The sequence below is a fragment of the Caretta caretta genome, chromosome 18 (assembly GCF_965140235.1).
Source record: "Caretta caretta isolate rCarCar2 chromosome 18, rCarCar1.hap1, whole genome shotgun sequence".
NCBI classification, from domain to species: domain Eukaryota; kingdom Metazoa; phylum Chordata; order Testudines; family Cheloniidae; genus Caretta; species Caretta caretta.
Window position 1 is genome coordinate 16,673,470 of NC_134223.1, and position 19,344 is coordinate 16,692,813.

At 49.2% G+C, this 19,344-nt stretch overlaps 1 protein-coding gene across 1 annotated transcript in view; it reads left to right on the forward strand.

The window, feature by feature from the left end:
• Positions 1 to 5,859: 5,859 nt before the first annotated feature.
• The window catches only part of TMEM278 (transmembrane protein 278), a 43,439-nt gene continuing 29,954 nt past the window's right edge, over positions 5,860 to 19,344 (forward strand). Inside the window, exon 1 of the mRNA XM_048825196.2 lies at positions 5,860 to 7,223. Coding sequence (XP_048681153.2) covers positions 6,954 to 7,223 — 270 coding nt within the window. The 5' untranslated portion in view covers positions 5,860 to 6,953. The remainder of the gene's footprint in view (positions 7,224 to 19,344) is intronic.

The window sequence follows — 19,344 nt, forward strand, 5'->3', positions numbered from 1 at the left end:
ATGGCCCACCCAATCCTTGGCCTCCCAGCGGAGACTCCTAACAGCTAGCAGCCAATTGTAACAGTTGTTTTTGTGATGTCACTGAGCATTGGCCTGCTAAACCCAGGGTTGTGAGTTCAATCCTTGAGGGGGCCATTTAGGGATTTGGGGCAAAAATTGGGGATTGGTCCTACTTTGAGCAGGGGGTTGGACTAGATGACCTTCTGAGGTCCCTTCCAACCCTGATATTCTATGATTCTATGATCTATTTTTGGTCACTACTCCCTCTCTCTCTTTCACTCTGTCTCCAGGCCTGTCCCTGCCTATCTATCTGCCACTGTTCAGGTCCAGTGCTGCACTCGTATCATGCTCAGTGTGTCATCTGAAAGCCTAGGTTTAAACTCAAGACCCTGATGTCAATTGCTCTTGCTTTGCATTTGAATACCCATCAACCGCTCAAGGACGTAGCCTCGCCCAGGGTAATCCGTCACTCTCCAGATGTCAGACAGTCCTGATGGACGTCTCCTATTCCCTCGGCTGTGTGCACGGCAAAGGCTTCTGTGTGCCTATTTCATTCAATGGGGGGCAGATCTGTGTCTCTGGAAATAAAAAGCATGCTGGCTCCAGCGCAGGGAGGAATGCTAGCCTGGAAATGGCACAAGAGAACATGGGCTCAGGAGGAAAATGACAAGTTAGTGAAAATGCAAATACGACATGTTCAGCTGTTGGCAACATACTATCGCAGCCAAACTCAGTGATTTCTAACTTGCTTCACCTGACTCCTGTTAAGGAGGCTCAGAAGCTGGTCAGATCTCACAGAGGTGCACCTTAGAGAATTAAGCTTCGTATCATCCCCATGAGGCATTGTAGACTTTACAAAGGGAAAAGACCTTTTAGGGCTCCTAGCCCATCTCTGTCGCACAGTATTGTTCCCTGTTGCACTTTTACACTTCTTGTACGTCTACAGGTAGCTAAATACTTCACATCCATTTTGCAGATGAGTAACTAAGCACTTTGGGGCAGGGCCCATCTTTTTGTTTTGTGTTTGTACAGCACCGAGTAGAGGGGGACAGTAAGCTCTTTGGGGGGACAGTAGTTTTGGCCTGTGTCTGTACAGAGCCGAGTAGAGGGGGGACCTGGTCCATGACTGGTGCTCCTAGGCACTACTGCAATACAGATAATAAATGATACTCACTAGGGAGGTTTGACTAAGGACACAAAAGCCAGGAGTGGCACGCAGGAGGCCTGGCTCACAGGCTTGGGCACCCGCCAGGAAGTGCTCTAAGTAACATGAGCAGAGCTGCTTGTTTTATTGTTATGTCTTTAACATTTACAGAATTTATTGACTTATAAAAATCTATCTGCGTTTTTTGCAGAACAGTCAATCTAAGCTGTTAAATCAGAGCTGCTCTTGTCATGGGGTACTGGGCTACAGCTGAGGAGATCTGGGTTTAGTTGATGAGATACCACAGCCCTTGAGCTAAGAGAGGAAGGTCTTTTCGCTCAGGAAGTAGAGGCTCATGCTTTTAGACCGACAGGTCCTGAGTCTGATCCCAGCAGCTGATGTTTATCTGTGTTAGGTCCTTGTATGGTCTCTGTAGTATCTGAACTCCTCACAGTCTTTACTGTATTTATCCTCACAAGAGCCCGATGAGGCAGGACAATGCTGTTGTCCCCATTGTCCAGAGGGGGATCTGAGGCACAGGGAGTCTAAGCGACTTGCCCAAGGGCCACCCAGGAAGTCAGTTGTGGAGCAGAGAATTGAATCTGGATCGCCGGTTTGTGCCCTACCACTGAAAATTCTCTCCTCAGGCAGGGGCATTGCGTTACGGTTGCTGTTCAAATAAACACTTTCTTAATTCCCTTTTATTTTCACTCTCCCATTCCTCTCCGGACAGCTGGGCGCTGTCCAGACTGATAGTTCGGAATGCGTGGAGGGCTGGCTTAATCCACTGCTGGCAATGCATGTTTTATCTTATTCGCCATTAGACTCTGGCTGGAACAAATCAAGTCTCAGATCAGTGCTGATAGTCAGAGCATCTGCTTTGAATCCATCCCTTGAGTGGTTGCACCTGTTTTATCTGAAGGGAGCTTGACACCGAAGATAAATAATCACAAGCAAAACGGCTGAATTAGCTGCACTGTCACCTGCAGGGCTGAGGCGAGAGGAGACTGAAAGAATCAGGGATTGTCTGTGGAGAGAGGACTAGCCTGGCCCCTTAGCTACAGCCCTAAGCAAGGGGGGTTGCATTAACAGCACCACTTCAGGATCGGCCCCAGCAGTTACCCCGCCAAGGTACAATGGCTCCTCTGCCCGGCTCTTGCTCTCAGGAGGAAAGCAGGTTACTGCAGCCTTTGAAATTGCCTTCCCCCACTGCTCCTTTGGGATTGGGGGATGGAGCCCTGTAGTCTGGATGTGGCTGGTTCGACTATCTGGGAAGCCCTAATAACCACATTTGATCCTGCATCACCTTTGCCAAAGCATAGCCTCTCCAGCTGCTCACAAGAGAACTGCCTCTCGAACACCATCCACCAAAGAGAAGAAGAAGCTGGGATGTCAGCTCTGTGCTCCTGGTGAGCGTTACCATCCTTCCTTCCACAGGCACAATTAACTTCACAGCGAAGCCATTAACTGAAGACACTGCAGAAGACTAGCTCAGTTTTGTAACTTTCCCAGGCACTTATGCAGATCACTGCACAGTAATTAGATATTGACATATCTCCTCCCACACCTCTCCCTGCCTTCAAGCTCATTAAAAGCGATTCTGTAGCGTGGCTCCCCAAGGAGCTGGCTGCCAGTGGCTTGTGAAAGAGAGAGATATTTTCTGTAGCACAAACAGTCTCACCAACATCTGGGTTTCTAGACAGATAACGGAGACCTGATGAGACCCTCTGCCGTGGCTCTTTCCAAAATGAACTGTAAAATGGACCAATGGGATGATCTGGCATAGCAAGTCCAATGGATTTACCAGCAGCCTGCCCTGGTCAGGGTGGGTGGGATCAGTCAGAGGGATCTACACCCAGGTGATCCGCTCCACCAACATGGGCATTGCTGGGATGTGTTCAAAAATAGTTATTTATGTTGTCGCCACAGAAAGTGAGATGGTTCAGAAGGTTCACAGCTCAATGGAGTTATGCCGGATTTATACCCACGTACTAAAGCAGAATCAGGCTCAGCGTTTTCCTAAGAAGCCCTTAAAGCTTTTTTTTTTTTTAAAGGACTCCATAGGGATATAATTAAATCTCACCTGCTGTAAACAGGTGCAGTAGGCTTGGTGGGCCTCCTTGTATGTGTGCATCCCAGCTTCCCCCCGAGCACAGGGAAAGAAGCTACCTTCTGCAGCAAAACAGCAGTCTCTGATAGGGTTTCTGAGTGAGTTGCCCGTCCCTTTAGAGTACTCACAGGGCATGCGCAGCTGCTTGGCTTGGTTACCTGCTGTTGAGTCGCAAAGGCGCCACCATGGAATTTTAGCGCCCTTTCCCTTTGCTGTCATTTACACCAGCCCCTGGAAGGTTGGGTATGAAATCTGCTCCCTATCATGGGCTCAGAACATCCTCACATCCTGAATCCAGCTCCAGATCTCCCATCCAGGGCCCTTCTCTACCAAAAGAGCCAGGAGCTTGGAGTAGCCGAGTTCACCTGACAATAGCCTCAGTCGTGCAGCACAGATCTGTGCAATCTGGAAATGGCTAGTGAAGATGCATTGGCTAGGTCAGTTTGCTCTATGCCCAGACAGTCAGATCCCCATCAGGCCCTGGGCCCAGTTTCCAAAATACTCTCACCCAAAATGTATCCAGCCCAAAACGTCTCAGAGGAACCCTCAGTTCCACAAGAGGGCAAGTGCTGTCACCAGGGCACATCTGTAATACGACTTCTGCAACAGAGCTGCTGCAAGCAGATGAGCTGGAGGCCTGCTGGGTGCAGTATATGTTATGGTCACCTTAGCTGTTAACAGTCGCATCCATAGTAGGAAGTGAGGGGGTCTCTGAATCATTCGGTGTCTTCAGCACCAACAACTGAAATGAGCAGTGAGAAAAAATCATCCTCTCTTCAAAATAACCCATTTCCTGCCTTAATGGCAGCAGAGTGGGAGCCAGATGGTCATTCGCGGTAACATCCAAAGGCCCCCGTTGGAATCGGGGCAGGGTTGTGTTAGGAGCTGTACAAACACAGTGGGAATAACCAAGGTCCTTTCCTGGCTGCACAGGAAGGGTGTTACACACATTTGGCCCTGTAATTGCAACATTTAACGGGGGAAATCTATGGCCTTGTGATCCAGGCTAGGAGATGGGAGTTCAATGCTTAGCTCTGCGTGGCCTTGGGCAAGTCACTAATCTCTCCGCACCTCCGTCCCCATCTGTAAAAGGGGGATAATGATCCTTCCTTTGGCTGACTTGTCTAGGAGGCAAGTTCTTTGGGGGCGGGGCCTGTCCCACTATGTGTATGTACAGCACCTAGCACAGAGGGGCCCTGATTTTCATTAATACAAGTAACGAAGAGTACCACAGGTAAGTGGTGAGAATGCAAAGCCGGCACTTTGCACTGGGGTGGCTCTAACCCTGCCTCTCTCTAGCAGCCCTGCCTTTGGGATAACCCAGCTGTTGCAACTTAGCTGCTCTCTGGGTATGCTGCTGCTCCCTGAAACTCTCCAGGCAGAAGCCTGGGTATGCAGAACACCCCGTGGCAGGGCGCTTCTCCTTCTGAGCGTGGCTCCGACTCACGCTCGGGCAGCCCTCGTCTGGCCCGGATTTCAAGCATGGAGCCGTTCGAGGGGAGCCTCCCAGGAACGCAAGGTGCTTTCCTGTAAGAATCATGCCCAAGACAAGTCCTCAGCATGAGGAGCAAGGAAAGTCAATGGGGTGCTGCTGCTGGGGAGACAGCACTTGTTCCGAGAACCCGATATCATGTCCTTTGTCTGCGTTCACACACGTGCGTGCCGAAAAGACCAAGGACTCTAGGAGACAGAAAGCTACACACTTCTCTGCTCCCACAGCTTAGCTGTATGAGACACAACCCATTTCTGAGCCCACGCACGCTACAGCCTGGTTTTCCTTTTCTCCCCTGTGCCAATCAAACTGTTATTCCCCATTCCCTCCCTGAGCTTTCCAGTGTCCCCATCCCCAAAGGGTCCTGCAGCCACTTCTCAGGCTTCCAGCTGGCTGATAAGACTCTCTGGCCAGCACCTCCCAGCAAACTCTGGCTACTCTATCCAGTCCTAATATGTGACACTCATCACCATAGCCACTGGAAATGCCACAGGGGCTCAGAGTACCGACGAAAAGATGAAGAGAGTTCTCAGGGTCAAAGACACCTGTGTGGGAGCGGATCAAAGATTTGTCATCAGAATGTTTATTTCCAACAGAAAAAAGCTTTTTTGCCAGCATGGAAATTTCCACGCAAAACATTTGTTTTTGTTGAAAAATGTTTGAGTTTATATCAAAGGCTGGAAATCACCGCAGGAATTTTGACATTTTTCCTGGAGGAAAAATAATCATTTCCTGACAAACTTTAGTCTGTATCTTAGAAACCACATTTATTTTTGAAGCATTGTTTGTAATGGTTGATCTCACACAAGCTTTGTATTGTCTGCTCGGTCCAGTGCAAAGTGGTTCGAAGGAACGAGCATCGAGCTGCACTCCAGCACTGCTGAATTCCACTCCCTGCTATGCCACTGATTAGCAGTTCACCTTGGGCCAGATATGCAACTGGTGTTTGCCTCAGTTTCCCCATCTGTTCAGTGGGGATGTTTCCTTGCTCCCGGCGTGCTGATAGCATGTATGTAAAGTGCAATATAAGTGCTAAAGATCATCAAGAGAGACAATCTCCATTTCTTTACGTGGGGTTGATCATGAGCCAAGCAAAAAGACCTCCATTCATTGCAGTTCTTGTTGCCTTAAAAGAGAGTTACTGTTTGCAGAGCATGCTGAGATCCCTGTCTAGGAAGTGCAATGATTATCGTCTGTGACAGTATCCTAGTCTTTTATCTGCAAAGAAATTGTGACCGGAGAGTTGAGAACAGAGCAATTTCAGTGTCAAAAAAGACCATCCTAACCTGGGAAGGCGGGGAGAGCGTGGTACCCAGGCACTGCGTGCTAAGTGGCTGGGGTGGAGAAACAAGCTGCAAAGGATTGGCTAGCACAGGAAGGAAATCTGATAAAGCCACTCGAGAGCCAGCAGTATGAACAGTGCGGCATTGCACAGCTCCAGAGCCAGCTCAGAAGGGAAGACGCTGCTCCTGTCTGAGTGCCTGTGAATGCAGACAGTTGTGTGCACCAAAACCACACACGCTGCTCCAGTCAGCTTGTGTCTCTTTGCTTTCAGCACTGCACAGCGCAGGCAGGGTTTCCAACAGGACGAGGGAGAAGCTGCTCCCGCTTGTTCTTTTAACCAGGCACGCCAATTGGAAGAAAGTTGGGTAATTACTTGGCTCTGGGATACTGGCCACAAATAGATGATTCAAAGTCAAGGAACAGTCTCTGAAAGGGCCTGAGCTTGACACTCTTAGCCAGCAGGACTACTAGGCTATCTCCAGAGCCGTGCAGCATATCCAAGCTAGGGCAGAAACTCTTGGGAACTCCTTGGGACCGTATCCCCATAAGGAAGAGCCCCAGAAGACAGAGAGAGCGTGCAAGAGAAAATAAGGAAACACCGTGGATTCAAAAGCAAAGCGATAGCCCGTAGCTGGTTCCGGACCAAACTTCCATCAGGTGCAGCTCTGTTCTCAGACTGGAGGAGAGGCAGTGTTGGAGAATATACTGCAGGGCATGATCCTGCCCTGGCCAGGCTGGGGTGCACCAGGTGGCCCAGTAGGGCCATTCCATCTCTAGGGTCCTTGCTGGTGTCTGGCTAGCCCTCCTCTGCTGGCTTCCGGCTGAGAAAGGAAAGCCCCAGAGCTCCACGCTTGGGTTCGTGGCCAGCAGCAAAGGCAGGAAAAAAGAACAAGGGAAGGAGGGGTAAAGAAACTCCTCTGAGAATGTCCGACCAGGAGATCGAGGACTTTGAAGTGGACAATCTGTCCGACACGTCCCGGATGATCCCCGGCCTCCCTCCTTACGACATGGACGACCAGCTTCTTCCCTTGGAGCCCCGGAGCACCTGCTGCTGCTGGGCTTGGACCCTGCTGATCGTCGCCACGAACTCTCTGGTCTTCCTCGTGAACTTGCTCCTGGTGGTCACCATCTTTGCTGTCGTGCTGCTGCCGACGATCGTGGTGGTGTACTTCGGCTTCCAGTGCCACTCCCGGGTAAGTGAGCGTGGTCCGGCCCCTGCGTGGGCCTTGGCACCCCGAGCCAGGACAGGGCCCCGGCTTCCCTGGGATTCTTGACTGAGCTCCTCTGAGGAAAGAGGGCGGGACAGTGGCTTTAAAAACCAGGTTGGGATTGCTGAGCTTTAGCTTAGTTTTCCAAAGACGTGGTTGAGGAGGGGGGAGAGAGTGTGTGTGTCTGAGTCAGTGGAGGTGAGGGACAAATGGACAGACAGACAGAATGTGCTCTGGGGTGTGACACTTTTGCACACCAGCCATGGTAACTGCTTCCAAGTCGCCCAGGAGAACTGACTTTAGCAACAGGTCCCCTGTAGGGCCTGATCCAAAGCCCATCCAAATCTCTGGGAGTCTGTCCTTTGACTTCACTGGGTGTTGGATCAGGTCCTTATTTGAACCCTTGCCAGGTGCTCCTTGCCTTCTCCTCTGAGCAGAGGCCACTAAGGTGGGATTCACGGGTGGGAGCCACGGGGTTGGTAAGAACCTAAGGAATAAAAAAAGCTGGAGACCAACTTTCTAGAATAACCAGTCCCACCCCAGAGTCCTCGCTTGAGCTGGCTTGGTTTTAAGTCGATTCCTAGGATAGAAACAACAGATTTTTTTTTCTCCACTAGTAAAATATTTCCTAGGCGAAAAAAAACCCGGTTGTACTGTTGGGCCAGGCCACTCTGAGCCTGGTGTGAGGGGTGGGATTAGATAAACTCCGTGCACTGGGGCAAGCAAGCATCCCCTCTCCTGCATGCAGAGAGTTTAGATCCAGCCTCCGCGGCTTGAGATTTCAAGTTCCCTCTACACCAATACTTGAATCTTGACAAAGAAATCTCACCTTTACCCCGTCCGTCCCCAGCTGCAGTATTTTGTTCCCTGGACAGCGGGCTGACAAGCTGGCCGTAATGATTCATAAAGAGATTTTACAGCAAAGCACTCCCCACTCGGGCAAAGCTCCCGTAGAAGATCATGGCAGTTTGGGGCACACAGCTGACACACGGGTGGACCTTTGGGGTTTACATTGCCCTGCAGCCTGTTGTGCATTCGAGGGGGTCCCCTCTGCTGGATGCATGTGGGGTGACTCCCATTCACAGGGCATGATAGAGAAACATAGTGCACCAGAATTCCATACGTCCTTTGATCTACGGCTCGCCAAGCACCTGACAGACGTCCCGTGCACCCACCTTCCAGGTCAGGCAGCACCCAAGTTACACGTGTCGCCCAGTGAGCCAGCGAAGAGCCAAGATGCGAATGTAGAGCCCTGAGCCTCTATGGCTTTTCGCCTTGTGTTGTCATTGGCGCGAGCGCACAGGGGTCCTCTGTCTAAAGGGCTGCGTTTTACACCCGGTGCACACTGGTGTAAAAGGGCCAGGCCAAGGGGGATGCATGACGCTCTTTACCATTTATTCAGCATACATAATCGTTGCTTCTTCCAGTGCTGATTTCTTCTCTGACATGCAGATTTAACAGAGGCCGTGTGTGCAGTTTGCATGATGAGGCAGTCCTGGGCTCACATACATGGCACTTGTCCTGTGAATTCCTTTGTCTGGCCATCTGCAAAATGCCCTCAGTGAAAGGGTTAAAGCAGTTCTCTGGGATGCTCTCTCCTATTAGGGCTCAGTAGCTGATGGGACTTCCCCCGCAGTGCCGCAGGGGATCTCACCCCTGCCTCAGAGGTTGGGCTCCTACCCAGCCCTGGCACTCAGTGCAGGACTAGTCGGGTGCTAGTCTTTGGATGAGATGTTAACATGGAGGTCCCTTTGGGGTAGAAAAGGGGGAAGTGAAAGATCCCCTCTCTGTGGCATTTGAGGAGAGGTTTGCAATAGCCCCAGTGACCTCGACACAGGGCTTTTCCCTAGAGCTGTGTAAAGCTTCCTGTCTCTGAGCTGTGGGGTCAAGGCCAGATGTGTTTGCAAACTTCAGCCCCTGCTTGGGGAATGGGAATGCGGCTGGGCTGAGCTCTGTTCACCCAGAGAAGAAGCCGGCAAGCATCGCATCCCCTGTGTCACACCCTCATCCCCCAGCCCCAATAACAGCATCCCCCGAGTCCTGACAATCACAAGATCCTTCCCCCAGCAGCCTTCAGGATACTAAGGGGATTCCCTGGAGCTTGTGGGGAGATCCCCTGTCAAGTCTGTTTGTCCCCCTCAAACATCCAAATGAACCTGGAAGTCTCCAGCCCCTGTGACCCGAACAGCTCGGCTCAGCTTGTCCTTCCTGGTGTGAGCTGACCCCTGCATAGCTCCCATGGCCCTCAGGTGCTGTGGGGGCTCATGTGGGTGAACCACACATGCCCCCCCATATAGTGTTCTTGCCTCCTGGGACACTGGCAGGTTGCAAGTTGAGCTCTTGCTGAGCACATGACAGCTACATCTGCTGCATTTCCCATCTCTTCTCATCTCACCTTGACACACGGGTCTACAGCAAACCAACCCTATTCCGCACGGAAGTTCTTTTTACCCAGTCTAGTCCTGTTTTTTATGGGAAAATTCCAACTCACCTACCTAAAGCAGGCTACATTGATGTGCCCTCTGTGAAATACATTGGAGACCAGAACTCCAGATCTGAAATTCTGAAGGAGTTCAGCTTCCGATGCAAATCCAGAGCCAGATTCAAAGCTCGGATCTGTCTTGTCTTTAATTGTGTGGGGTTTCATATAGTGAGAAGAAATTGGGTCAGTTTCCAATCTGTCTCGTATATTTTATGTGTGTCAGCAGTATTTGAGCAGGTCTGGAGGAAAGGCAGGTTTCGGTATTGCTGATTTCTCTGAGGGCCCAAATCTGAAGACGTCAGTTAGTGTCTACTCTCCGCTTGCTTAGGCAAAATTCCCTTTGAAGTCCTTGGGAATTTTGTTCAAGGAGTGAGAAAGCCCTCCAAGATTTGGCTCCTTGTTATTCAAGGAGCTTTTGCACCAGTTTTACCCCAGTGTAACTCCACTGACTTCACTGGAGTTCCTCCCATGTGAGATCAGAATCAGGCTCTGCAAGATGCCAGTCATAGGGGACCTGTGCTTTGCTCCACATAGGAAGGGTTTAACCCCTTGAATGCTGGCAGGAGTGCTCTGGATTCATTCTGACACTCCCCAGTATGCTTGGGAGCTGTAGGTCTGTCAGGCGTCATTTTTTATTCCTGTTTTAATTAACAAGCAGCCAGCTGTGACACAGATCAAGTAAATACACTGCCTGGGTCGACAGAGAATTCTGTGTAGCTTCAGTTACTCACTGCAGTTTGCATTTTAATGTCACAATATTTCTCTGCAACTCCCCTGCAGCATCTACACTACAGAGGCAGCGATAGCAGACGGCTCACAGTCCTCCCCTGTGATTTGCAGCCTCCCCCCCATGGACTTTAATTTGTTTTGTTAATTTCATTTTAACTAAGCCCTCTTCCTGCAAGTTTCATTCTCTGTGATCTATCTAATGATAAGAACAAGATCTAATAAAAGATACACACACACACACACACACACACACACTCCCGTCTTGCAGATCTGGGCCAGCTTCCCAGACGCATGGGCTGCAGTTTTTTATTTATTCCCATTGAAAAACTCATTTTGTCCCCATTTAGTACTCTGTCTCTGTGCGTGTCAGTTTCATTTGGATGCTCTACTCTTGAGTGTTTTGGGGGATTTTTAAAGAATGTTTATGGCTTTCCATTTCTCATCGTATTTTCCTGTTTTGCTCCAGCATCATCTGTCCGATGTGGGGATATGATATGACCCTCTCTGTCCTTGTGCCATCACACATTTGTTTTCCTGTCTGGGTGAAAGGAGACAAAAGAATATCTTGGCAAATAAAGACTAAGGCCCAAACCTTCAAAGGTATTTAGGGAGCTAACTCCTGTTCAAATCAATGGGAGCTAGGCACCTAAGTACATTTGAGGATCTGGGGCTAATGCTCCTATCCTGCTTTGAGAAGTGGCGGGGCACGGTCTGGAGTCTATGCAGAGCTCCCCTGCTATGAATGGGGTACCATGTGGGCAGAGGGGGGTCACAAATGCCAATCTCAAAGCAGGATCAGGGCAGTGTATGGCTTACATTTTCAAAAGGCACTAGTGATTCTGGGTGTCTCCATTCTTGGGGTGCCCATCTTAAAACACCTGAAAAGGAGCTGGACTTCAGTCAGTGCTCAGCACCCATCCTCTGAGAAGGTTTCCATCCAAATACTGATCCAGCCTGATGACGAAAGTAAACCTCAAATGAGAGGACAAAATCTAATGATGCTGCAAGGCTAATGGAAGCCAGGCTGCGTCACTCTGTAGTGTGGAAGGGATTAAAGTCACAAGAGCTGATAAAAAGTCAGAACCTACCAAACGCTGCTCTGGTTTTTGCTACTAGCCTGAACTCCACAATTCGTCAGATGCTTAAAGATAGCAATAACCGTAATAATGATTCAAGATACACAAACAAGATGAAGTCATTGTGTGACCAGTGTCCCTGGATACGTCCAGTGAGGAAACCTGCAATCTCCAGTGTTTTCTCTCTCTATGACCCTGACCCAGCACACTCTGAAATCAATGGCAAGACTCTCATTTGACTTCAGTAGAGGTGGGTTAGGGTCTAAATTATTAAATATATTGTAGTTCATAAAGAGCCTTATCCGGCTCCCAAAGACAAGTCTTTCCATTGATTTGATGAGTAGTTGGATCAGTCTGTATAATGTGCTCAATTTGGGCTCCAGTCTCGGGGGTCCGATTCTGCACATATGCACGACCTAATATAGTGCTTATTACCATGACTAATCCATTGAAACCACCCGGGAATACTGTGTTTGCAAGCCTGGGATGTAATCACCAATCAGTCATTGTTAGAAATAAGCTGTGTAGGAACTCATTTCTTCTCTCTCTCTCTCAATATTAGGGATGGATCCTGAACGGCTTACTCAGGGAAAACGCCCATTGACTTCACTGTGAGTTTTCCCTGCAGGACTGGGCCCTTAAGTATTGTCAGTTTCAAGTATGTCCCAGCCTCTCATTTGCTCCCTGTCCAACAGATCCTAAGCTAAGAGCACCCACCTCAGCCTGATTTACTCAGCTCTCTGCACTGAAAAATATTGAAAATAAGTTTTTTCCCTTTTAATAACTTAAACTGCATCTCCTACTTGATCTGCCGCCTCCCATTGCGTCCCATCTTAGTCCAGTTTCACAAAGCACCTGGGAGTAGGGCATGAGAAATGATCCAATCCATGCAGCAGGGTGACTTTAGAGGAGGGCTTAAATAACAAGAGAGAATTAGAAGCTCTTCTTATTAAATAAAAAGACACCCCTGGGCCAGATAGCTGGTGTAAATAGTACAGTTTTATTGACCTCAGTGGAGAATGCAGCTTAACACCAGCCGAGACTTGGCCCAAGATTTACCTTCAGAAACACTGAGCTTGGGAGTTTACCTCATCACCTATTATCCTCAGAAGCACCTCTACGAAATGCCTAGTATGGTCAGGAACATCTGCTAGCCAGAGGTGAGGGCTGGATGGGGTTAGTGCTGGCAAAATCCAGGCAATCTCAACATGGAAATAAATCACCTTCAAAAGATTAAACTTGCCCGTAATTAAAATATGGCATCAAGTTAAATCCCTGCGGCTTTGTGCCCGAAAAGTCTGCATCTGGTTAGCCTCCAGTTTGCACCAGCATAACTCCATTGAAATGAACAGAGTTACTCCTGATTTACACCAAGGTTAGTGAGAGGGGAGTTACCTGCCCGCTTCTCTCCGCTCTGACCATTGAGCTTGTGCCTCTGCTACACACATTTGGCCCTTAGCATACAGAGGGCAAGAGGACACAAGGTGATGTGCTTCTTTCCAGGCTCTGGACATTTGCTTTGCACCTTCCTATTACTTTGCCCACAGCAAAGAGTTGGGAGTGAAGGCATATTTCACCCTGATAGAAGCCTGCTGTGAATGTTAAGAGTCTGTTCTGATGCTATTTACCAGCGTGAGTGTACGTAGAACTGCACAGATGTAGGAAATTGCAGAGCAATCATGAGAGAGAAAGAAAAAGAAGAGATTAAAGTAACTAAAAGTCTAGAAAGGCGGTTTGAATTGCACTAAACCTGTACTGACAGGGGGGAGAGTTAACATGGAAATGAGAGGCTAATACACAGGAATAAGAAAAGATAACAAAAAGTTATCAATAAGTTTGTGTAACAAAGGGAGGTCGAAGCTGTACTGTCCGGGGCTGGAGGTGACTGTGATAGGATCAACCTTATGAGCTTCCCACTTGCAAGTAATTGATCACTACGTGCTGAGAATATTGCCTTAATAGAGATCTGTTACTACTGAGTAAGTGAATCTTAATCCAACACAAAATACTCTCAATCCGTTGCTCTGAACACAAACGTTCAGGACCCCGATGCAGACTGACAGGACCTGAAAGCACAGAAGCTAAGGGTCTTGTCTTCCTTCGGCCCTGGGGAAGCCACCACTGTTCTTAACGGGAGGCGTTGATCAGTAACACCCATTTCAGTAAACAAATGGCCACCGGTTGGTTGAGAATCTATCGCTGAAATAATAACCCCTCCCACCCGCACGAATCAATGCTTTTGTTCAGCAAAGAGACACTCACTGCCAGTGGAAACTAATGTGGCTAAAGGATCTAAAGCTTTGGTTGTAAATACAGCTAACACAGGGGCACTCAACCTGTGGTCCGTGGACCCCTGGGTATCCACAGACTATGTCTGAAGATTTCCAATGGCGTCCGCATCTCCATTCGAAATTTTTAGGGGTTTTCAAATGAAAAAAGGTTGAAAACCACTGATCTAACAGATCTCTGCCACCCCCCCAGGATCAACCCTGACTAGGGGTCGACACCACCATGTTGAGCGACGGACACTTGACAAAATTACTGTACTTAGTGACGGACATGTGGGGGTGGTCATGTCATTCAGTCATTCAATTTTGTGAAAAATTACCACAGACCTCAACATTTTTACCACCCTGTGTACGGACACATTGCTGACCCCGACCCTGGCCAGCTACCATAGGGTAAAAGGCGTTAAACTGTGTCTGAGCTAGGTGCAAAGTCTGATTTAGGAGGAGTTAGTGAACAGGATCGTAAATAATGCCTTTCCCCCGAGTCTAGACAAAGCCTCAGGGTTTTGCACATTACAATGCTAAATGTAGGATGTCATGTAGCCAGTCAGCCAGCCCTCCCTTCTTAGTGTATGGGCCTGGGAATCAGAACTCCTGGTTCTCTTCTCAGCTCTGCCACTTGTGATCTTGGGCAAGTCACATAATTCCAGCCTACCTTATTTTTCCTATTTACTCACGTACCTCACTGGCATGCTGTGAAGCTTAGCTAAGGTCTGTATAATGCCCTTGACCTCCCGGAGGGTGTGGGTGGGCCGTTGCTGGTGCTTAGCAAAGCAAGAAAGGTGGACTTTGTGGTTCGGGCACTGGGGTGGGACTCTGCTACAGGCTCCCTGTGTGACCCCAGGCCAGTCACTCAATCCACAGAGCACACCTGTAAAACAAAGATAATAGTACTTCCTGTCTCCCCTCCTTGTCTATTCAGACAAGCTCTTTGGGGCAGGGACTGCCTCTTACTAGGTGTGTGTCCAGCACTTAGGGCCCTGATCTTGGTTGGAGCTTCCAGGTGCTGTTGTAATAACAGTATATGCCCCAAACCACATGCTGTCCTTAATGCCCCAAGAGGATCTCCTGTGGGCATTGAAAGAGTGGAAGTCCAGCCCCTGAATACACCAGCCCAGGGTTTCCCCAAGTCCCAGGGGAAACCCTGGGCTGCGATGAGATGGGATGCTGCGACGGGATGCGTTTGGCCGTGTTCAGTGAATGCCATGCAGACATCCAGCCAGAGCAGACGTACGTTCCGTGAAGCAGCTAGTTCGTCACACAGAGCCTAAGTGCATTCATTCGACGCTCTTCGAGACGCTCCGACACGCAGAGAGCATACTGTTGGCTGCAGGCATTTATCACCGTGCCCGAGGGGCGATAAAGCCTCGTGATGTAGTATGCAGCTAACGCACCAAGGACTGAAAGTGGCCGGCTCCCCCTGCCTCGCGCTTTCCCTGAGATGGTTTTGCTCTTTCAGTAGCTGACATATGCGCGGTTCCGGGCATTTTAGCTCGTCACGTTTACAGCCCTGGAATGTTATGACAAAGCGGCGAGCTGCAGTTATTACCCAGCGCATCCGTAGATCTTGCTAGCTCATGAACAGAGAGGCCTTTGTCGTGGTAATCACTACTCAGACGTCGCTGCTGCTAACAGACATAAAACTAATAGCCAGCTCTGGCACAGAGCCAGATGTGCCATTGAATTGTCCAGCAGCACCCCAATCTCTCACCTGTCTCCTTACCCCTCCTGCTAGAACGCTTCCTCCTGCAGGAGACAAGCAGCCCCTAAGGGATCTATGGTATTCCTGAGCGTGTGTGAAGGAGGAGAGGGGGAGGCAATCCAGCCATAGGTTTCTTGACATCTCTAGTGAGCAGTCTCGGATTCATTAGCCTTCACGGCTGCTCCGTTGTATAAAAAATACACCCCCAAGGGCTGGGCTGCAGTACCCTGCCTCTCACCGAACAGTCCTGGCGCTGTGAGTCTCCATCGGGAAGACCTGTGGAGCAAGGCATTACTGGCTATGCATAGAGCAACCACAATCTGGCCCCAAACCGGCTGAATGGCCAAACCCAGCCTTCTGTAGCTTTCCCCAAAGCCTCTGCCACTGGCGACATGAGGTACGAATTGATTTCCTACCACTCCCTGCCTGGGATTGTTGGAGTTATTTTCCTTCTGCCACTCAGTAGCTCCTCAGAGGAGGAAAATTGCTAAACTGGGCATCCAAGGGGAGCGCTACCTAGTAACGAAATGAACAAATCACCCAGGCTTTGTCAGAATGAGTCTCTGCAGAACAGCGATTGCAGCCGGGTGCATCATATTGTCTTTGGTGCAGTGTGCATTTGCCTTGTAAACACGGAGGCGTCTGGCTCTCGACATTGATTTCCCTGCAGAGATATGGAAGTTTATCTTTATTCCCCTTACCTTAATTTCCTATGGTGACTTTTTAAAGGGAGAGAATCTCATTTGCCTAGATGTTGATCCCCATTAGAGATGGGCCAGTTGGTTTGGAGCAGATAAAAACTCTGCCCTATCCTGAACAATGGTCCCTTCCTAGAATCAAACCAGTGCAGTTCTGGAGGATCTGAAAAGGTTTCTCCTCTTTCACTTCTGCATGCCCTGGTGCTGCCCAGATCCAGATAAATCTGGAAGAGACTGGCTGCCATGAGAAAACTTATTCCCTGTCATGCTTTCCAAATATCAGTACAGGACTCAAAGCAGAAGAGCTGTCAATCTCACCAGCAAGCCTGTTCTCCTGAGGTTTGTAGCCCACTTTAGCAAACTGAAGAGCTCCTGGTAGCTGGGACAGGATGCTTTATGGATAAAGCAGAACGGGAACGTTATTGATCTCCACTGAAAATGCTCCACTGGTACGAGCATTTGCAGCTCCACTGAAGGGAATGGAATTGCAGCTGCTCACATCAGCATTCAATATGTCTCCGAAACTTCTGCAGTAATAACTGTCACAGTCTGTACGTGCATCATCCCTCTTTTCCCTAACTCCACACAATCCTCCCATACTCCCATGGCTCTCTCGCCACTCCGGACCTTCAGTGTCCCCGGCCCTCCCTTGTGCCCCAGGGCCCTCTTGAAATAGATGACTCTCTGCTATTGTCTGACACGTAGCGTGACGGCTGAGAGGTTCATAAACTCAGAGTCCAGAGATGGGCAGGATCTCTTTGGTGACCCAGTCCATCCCGCTGCCAGTGCAGGAATGCCCAAGGAAACTGCTTTTATGACTTCTTGTTAGCCAGTGTGGTGAAACAGGAGTTTACTTTTGTTGCTGGTCTGGTATAGCCTACGGGGGATTAGCCACCAGTCTTGGGGGTGTATCTGCCCTATTTCTCAGCAGTTGGTCCTGAATTTGGCATCCTGAGCTGTGACTCACTGTGGCACAGTTACACCTTGGGCATCCCAGTCCTTGTATTATCACCAAAAACACCGGATTTAAAGGTTAGTGGTTCTTTACAACCAGTCTCAACAAATAAAGAGTTCTTCTGATCCCAAAGGACCAGCCACACACCCAGGTCAATATATAGCTTAGATCTTACCCAAAAATCACACTGTTGCCAATCCTTTAGTATCTAAAATCTAAAGATTTATTCATAAAAAAAAAAAAGAAAGGTGAGAGTTAAAATTGGTCAAAGGAATCAAATACATACAGTAATTGCAAAGTTCTTGGTTCAGGCTTGTAGCAGTGATGGAATAAACTGCTGGTTTGATAAGTCTCTGGTTGCTTCCAAATCATTGGATGGTCCTCAGTCGATTGGTTAGAATGCTCCCATTAGTATAAGTTCATAGACCAGAGGGTTGGGAAGGATAGAGGCTGGAGCAGGATAGAGGCAAAATGGAAGAGTTTCTAGGGCCTTTTATCTTTTCCCCCATTGTTCTTACTGTGGAAAATTACAGCAACAAGATGGAGTCTGGAGTCCCGTGGGCAAGTCCCATGTCCACGCGTTTCGGCTCGTCACAGCAGGAAATTCCACTAAGTGTAGAGGGGTGTTTCCCATGGTCCGTTGTCAGTTAAATGTTCTCTCGATGGGCCATTCCATTTGAATAGTCCCTCCAAGATGTGCTGCCTAGCTACCTTGTGGGCTGTACCCCAGGAGCAAACATTTGAAATCCCAGTCTAGAGCCAATACTTATAATTTCAAATACAAAAGTGATTCATGCGTGCAGATAGCACAGTCATAACCAGCAAACGCTAACCTTTTCATAGACACCTCACTTGACAACCTTTGTACAAGATTTTCTGCAAATACATAACAGTGGTTGCAGCAATGATCCGTATGGTCATATTTTGATCAGAGAACGTCACACGTGCCTCTTCAAAGCCCTGGCACATCAGGCATGCCAGGTACCCGTGACTTCTTGCAGGCGGCGTGGGTCCTACACGGAGGAGTCTATTGACATCTCAGACCCAGACAGGAGATTCTCTGTGGAGATAGCCTGGATGGGGATCTCTCCCTGCCCCCTCAGGAGGTTTCATTGGCAGACATTCCTTTGTGCTGACATTTTCCTAATGCAGGTGGCTGCGGATGCTCCCAGGCTCTGTTTACCATGAGCAATCCAAATCAGGTGTGAGCTTCCTAGTCAGTTACAGCCCCTAATTACATGTCATGCTTTCCAAATACCAGTACAGTCTCCCACGCTGCGTCTTGACAGCGTCTTGCATCGACTCTAGCATTTTGCTGGGCTAATGAAGCCCCATGACTGCTAGCTCGGGGATTTGGATCTGGTCAGGAGAGGTGGAGCGAGAGGTGGATGGAGTGATTTGCAGCGTGTTTACTGCATCAGCCAGTTCCCCGATGCCTGAGCTGAGATCCTGCCTCGCAGCGCAGGACCCCTGCACTGACAGCCCATTAAACCTCCCGTTACATGTCCAATCACATTGGTGAGCTTCCAGTTGATGGTTCCCTCTAGGCCTGACCTGCCTCCCACCTGATCCTTCGATGCCTAGTCATTACCCACAGGTTCTTCTCTCCACTCTCAATCGTTATTGTTTAAAAATGGAAACCATTTGGAGAAGGCATTTTTTCACCTTAGCTGCGGGGACGATCCATCTCCCAGATGGTGCCGTCGGGTCCCCTCCACTTGCCAGCCGATACCGAAAGCTCCTCGCTTTGCCTGCAAAGTGCCTTGGCATGTTTGTCTTAGGGAATTCCTTGTGGGAGAAAGCGTTCCCAGATATCACGCTCCAGCCCATTCACCACTGGCTTTTTTCATATTAATTATTACAATAGAACCCAGGGGCCACCGTCTTGGACCAGGACCCCTTTGTGGTAGTGTTGTGAACTCAGAGAACAAAAAGTCCGTGCACCAATTGTTCTTATCTTACCCCATTTGCTAAGGGCAGAGGCTGTTTGTGTTCAAACGAGGGCTTCCCCCCCCTCAGACGATAGGCTCCCTTGTTCCCAGCCAATTGGCTTCCTTCGCATCATCCCACTGGAAGGCCACATGGCTGGATGTGTCAGGAGAATGACTTCCCCGCAGGCCAGACAGGGGGGACGTGTGACTCAGATTCTGCTCCCACATACCCTGGACCACTCAAG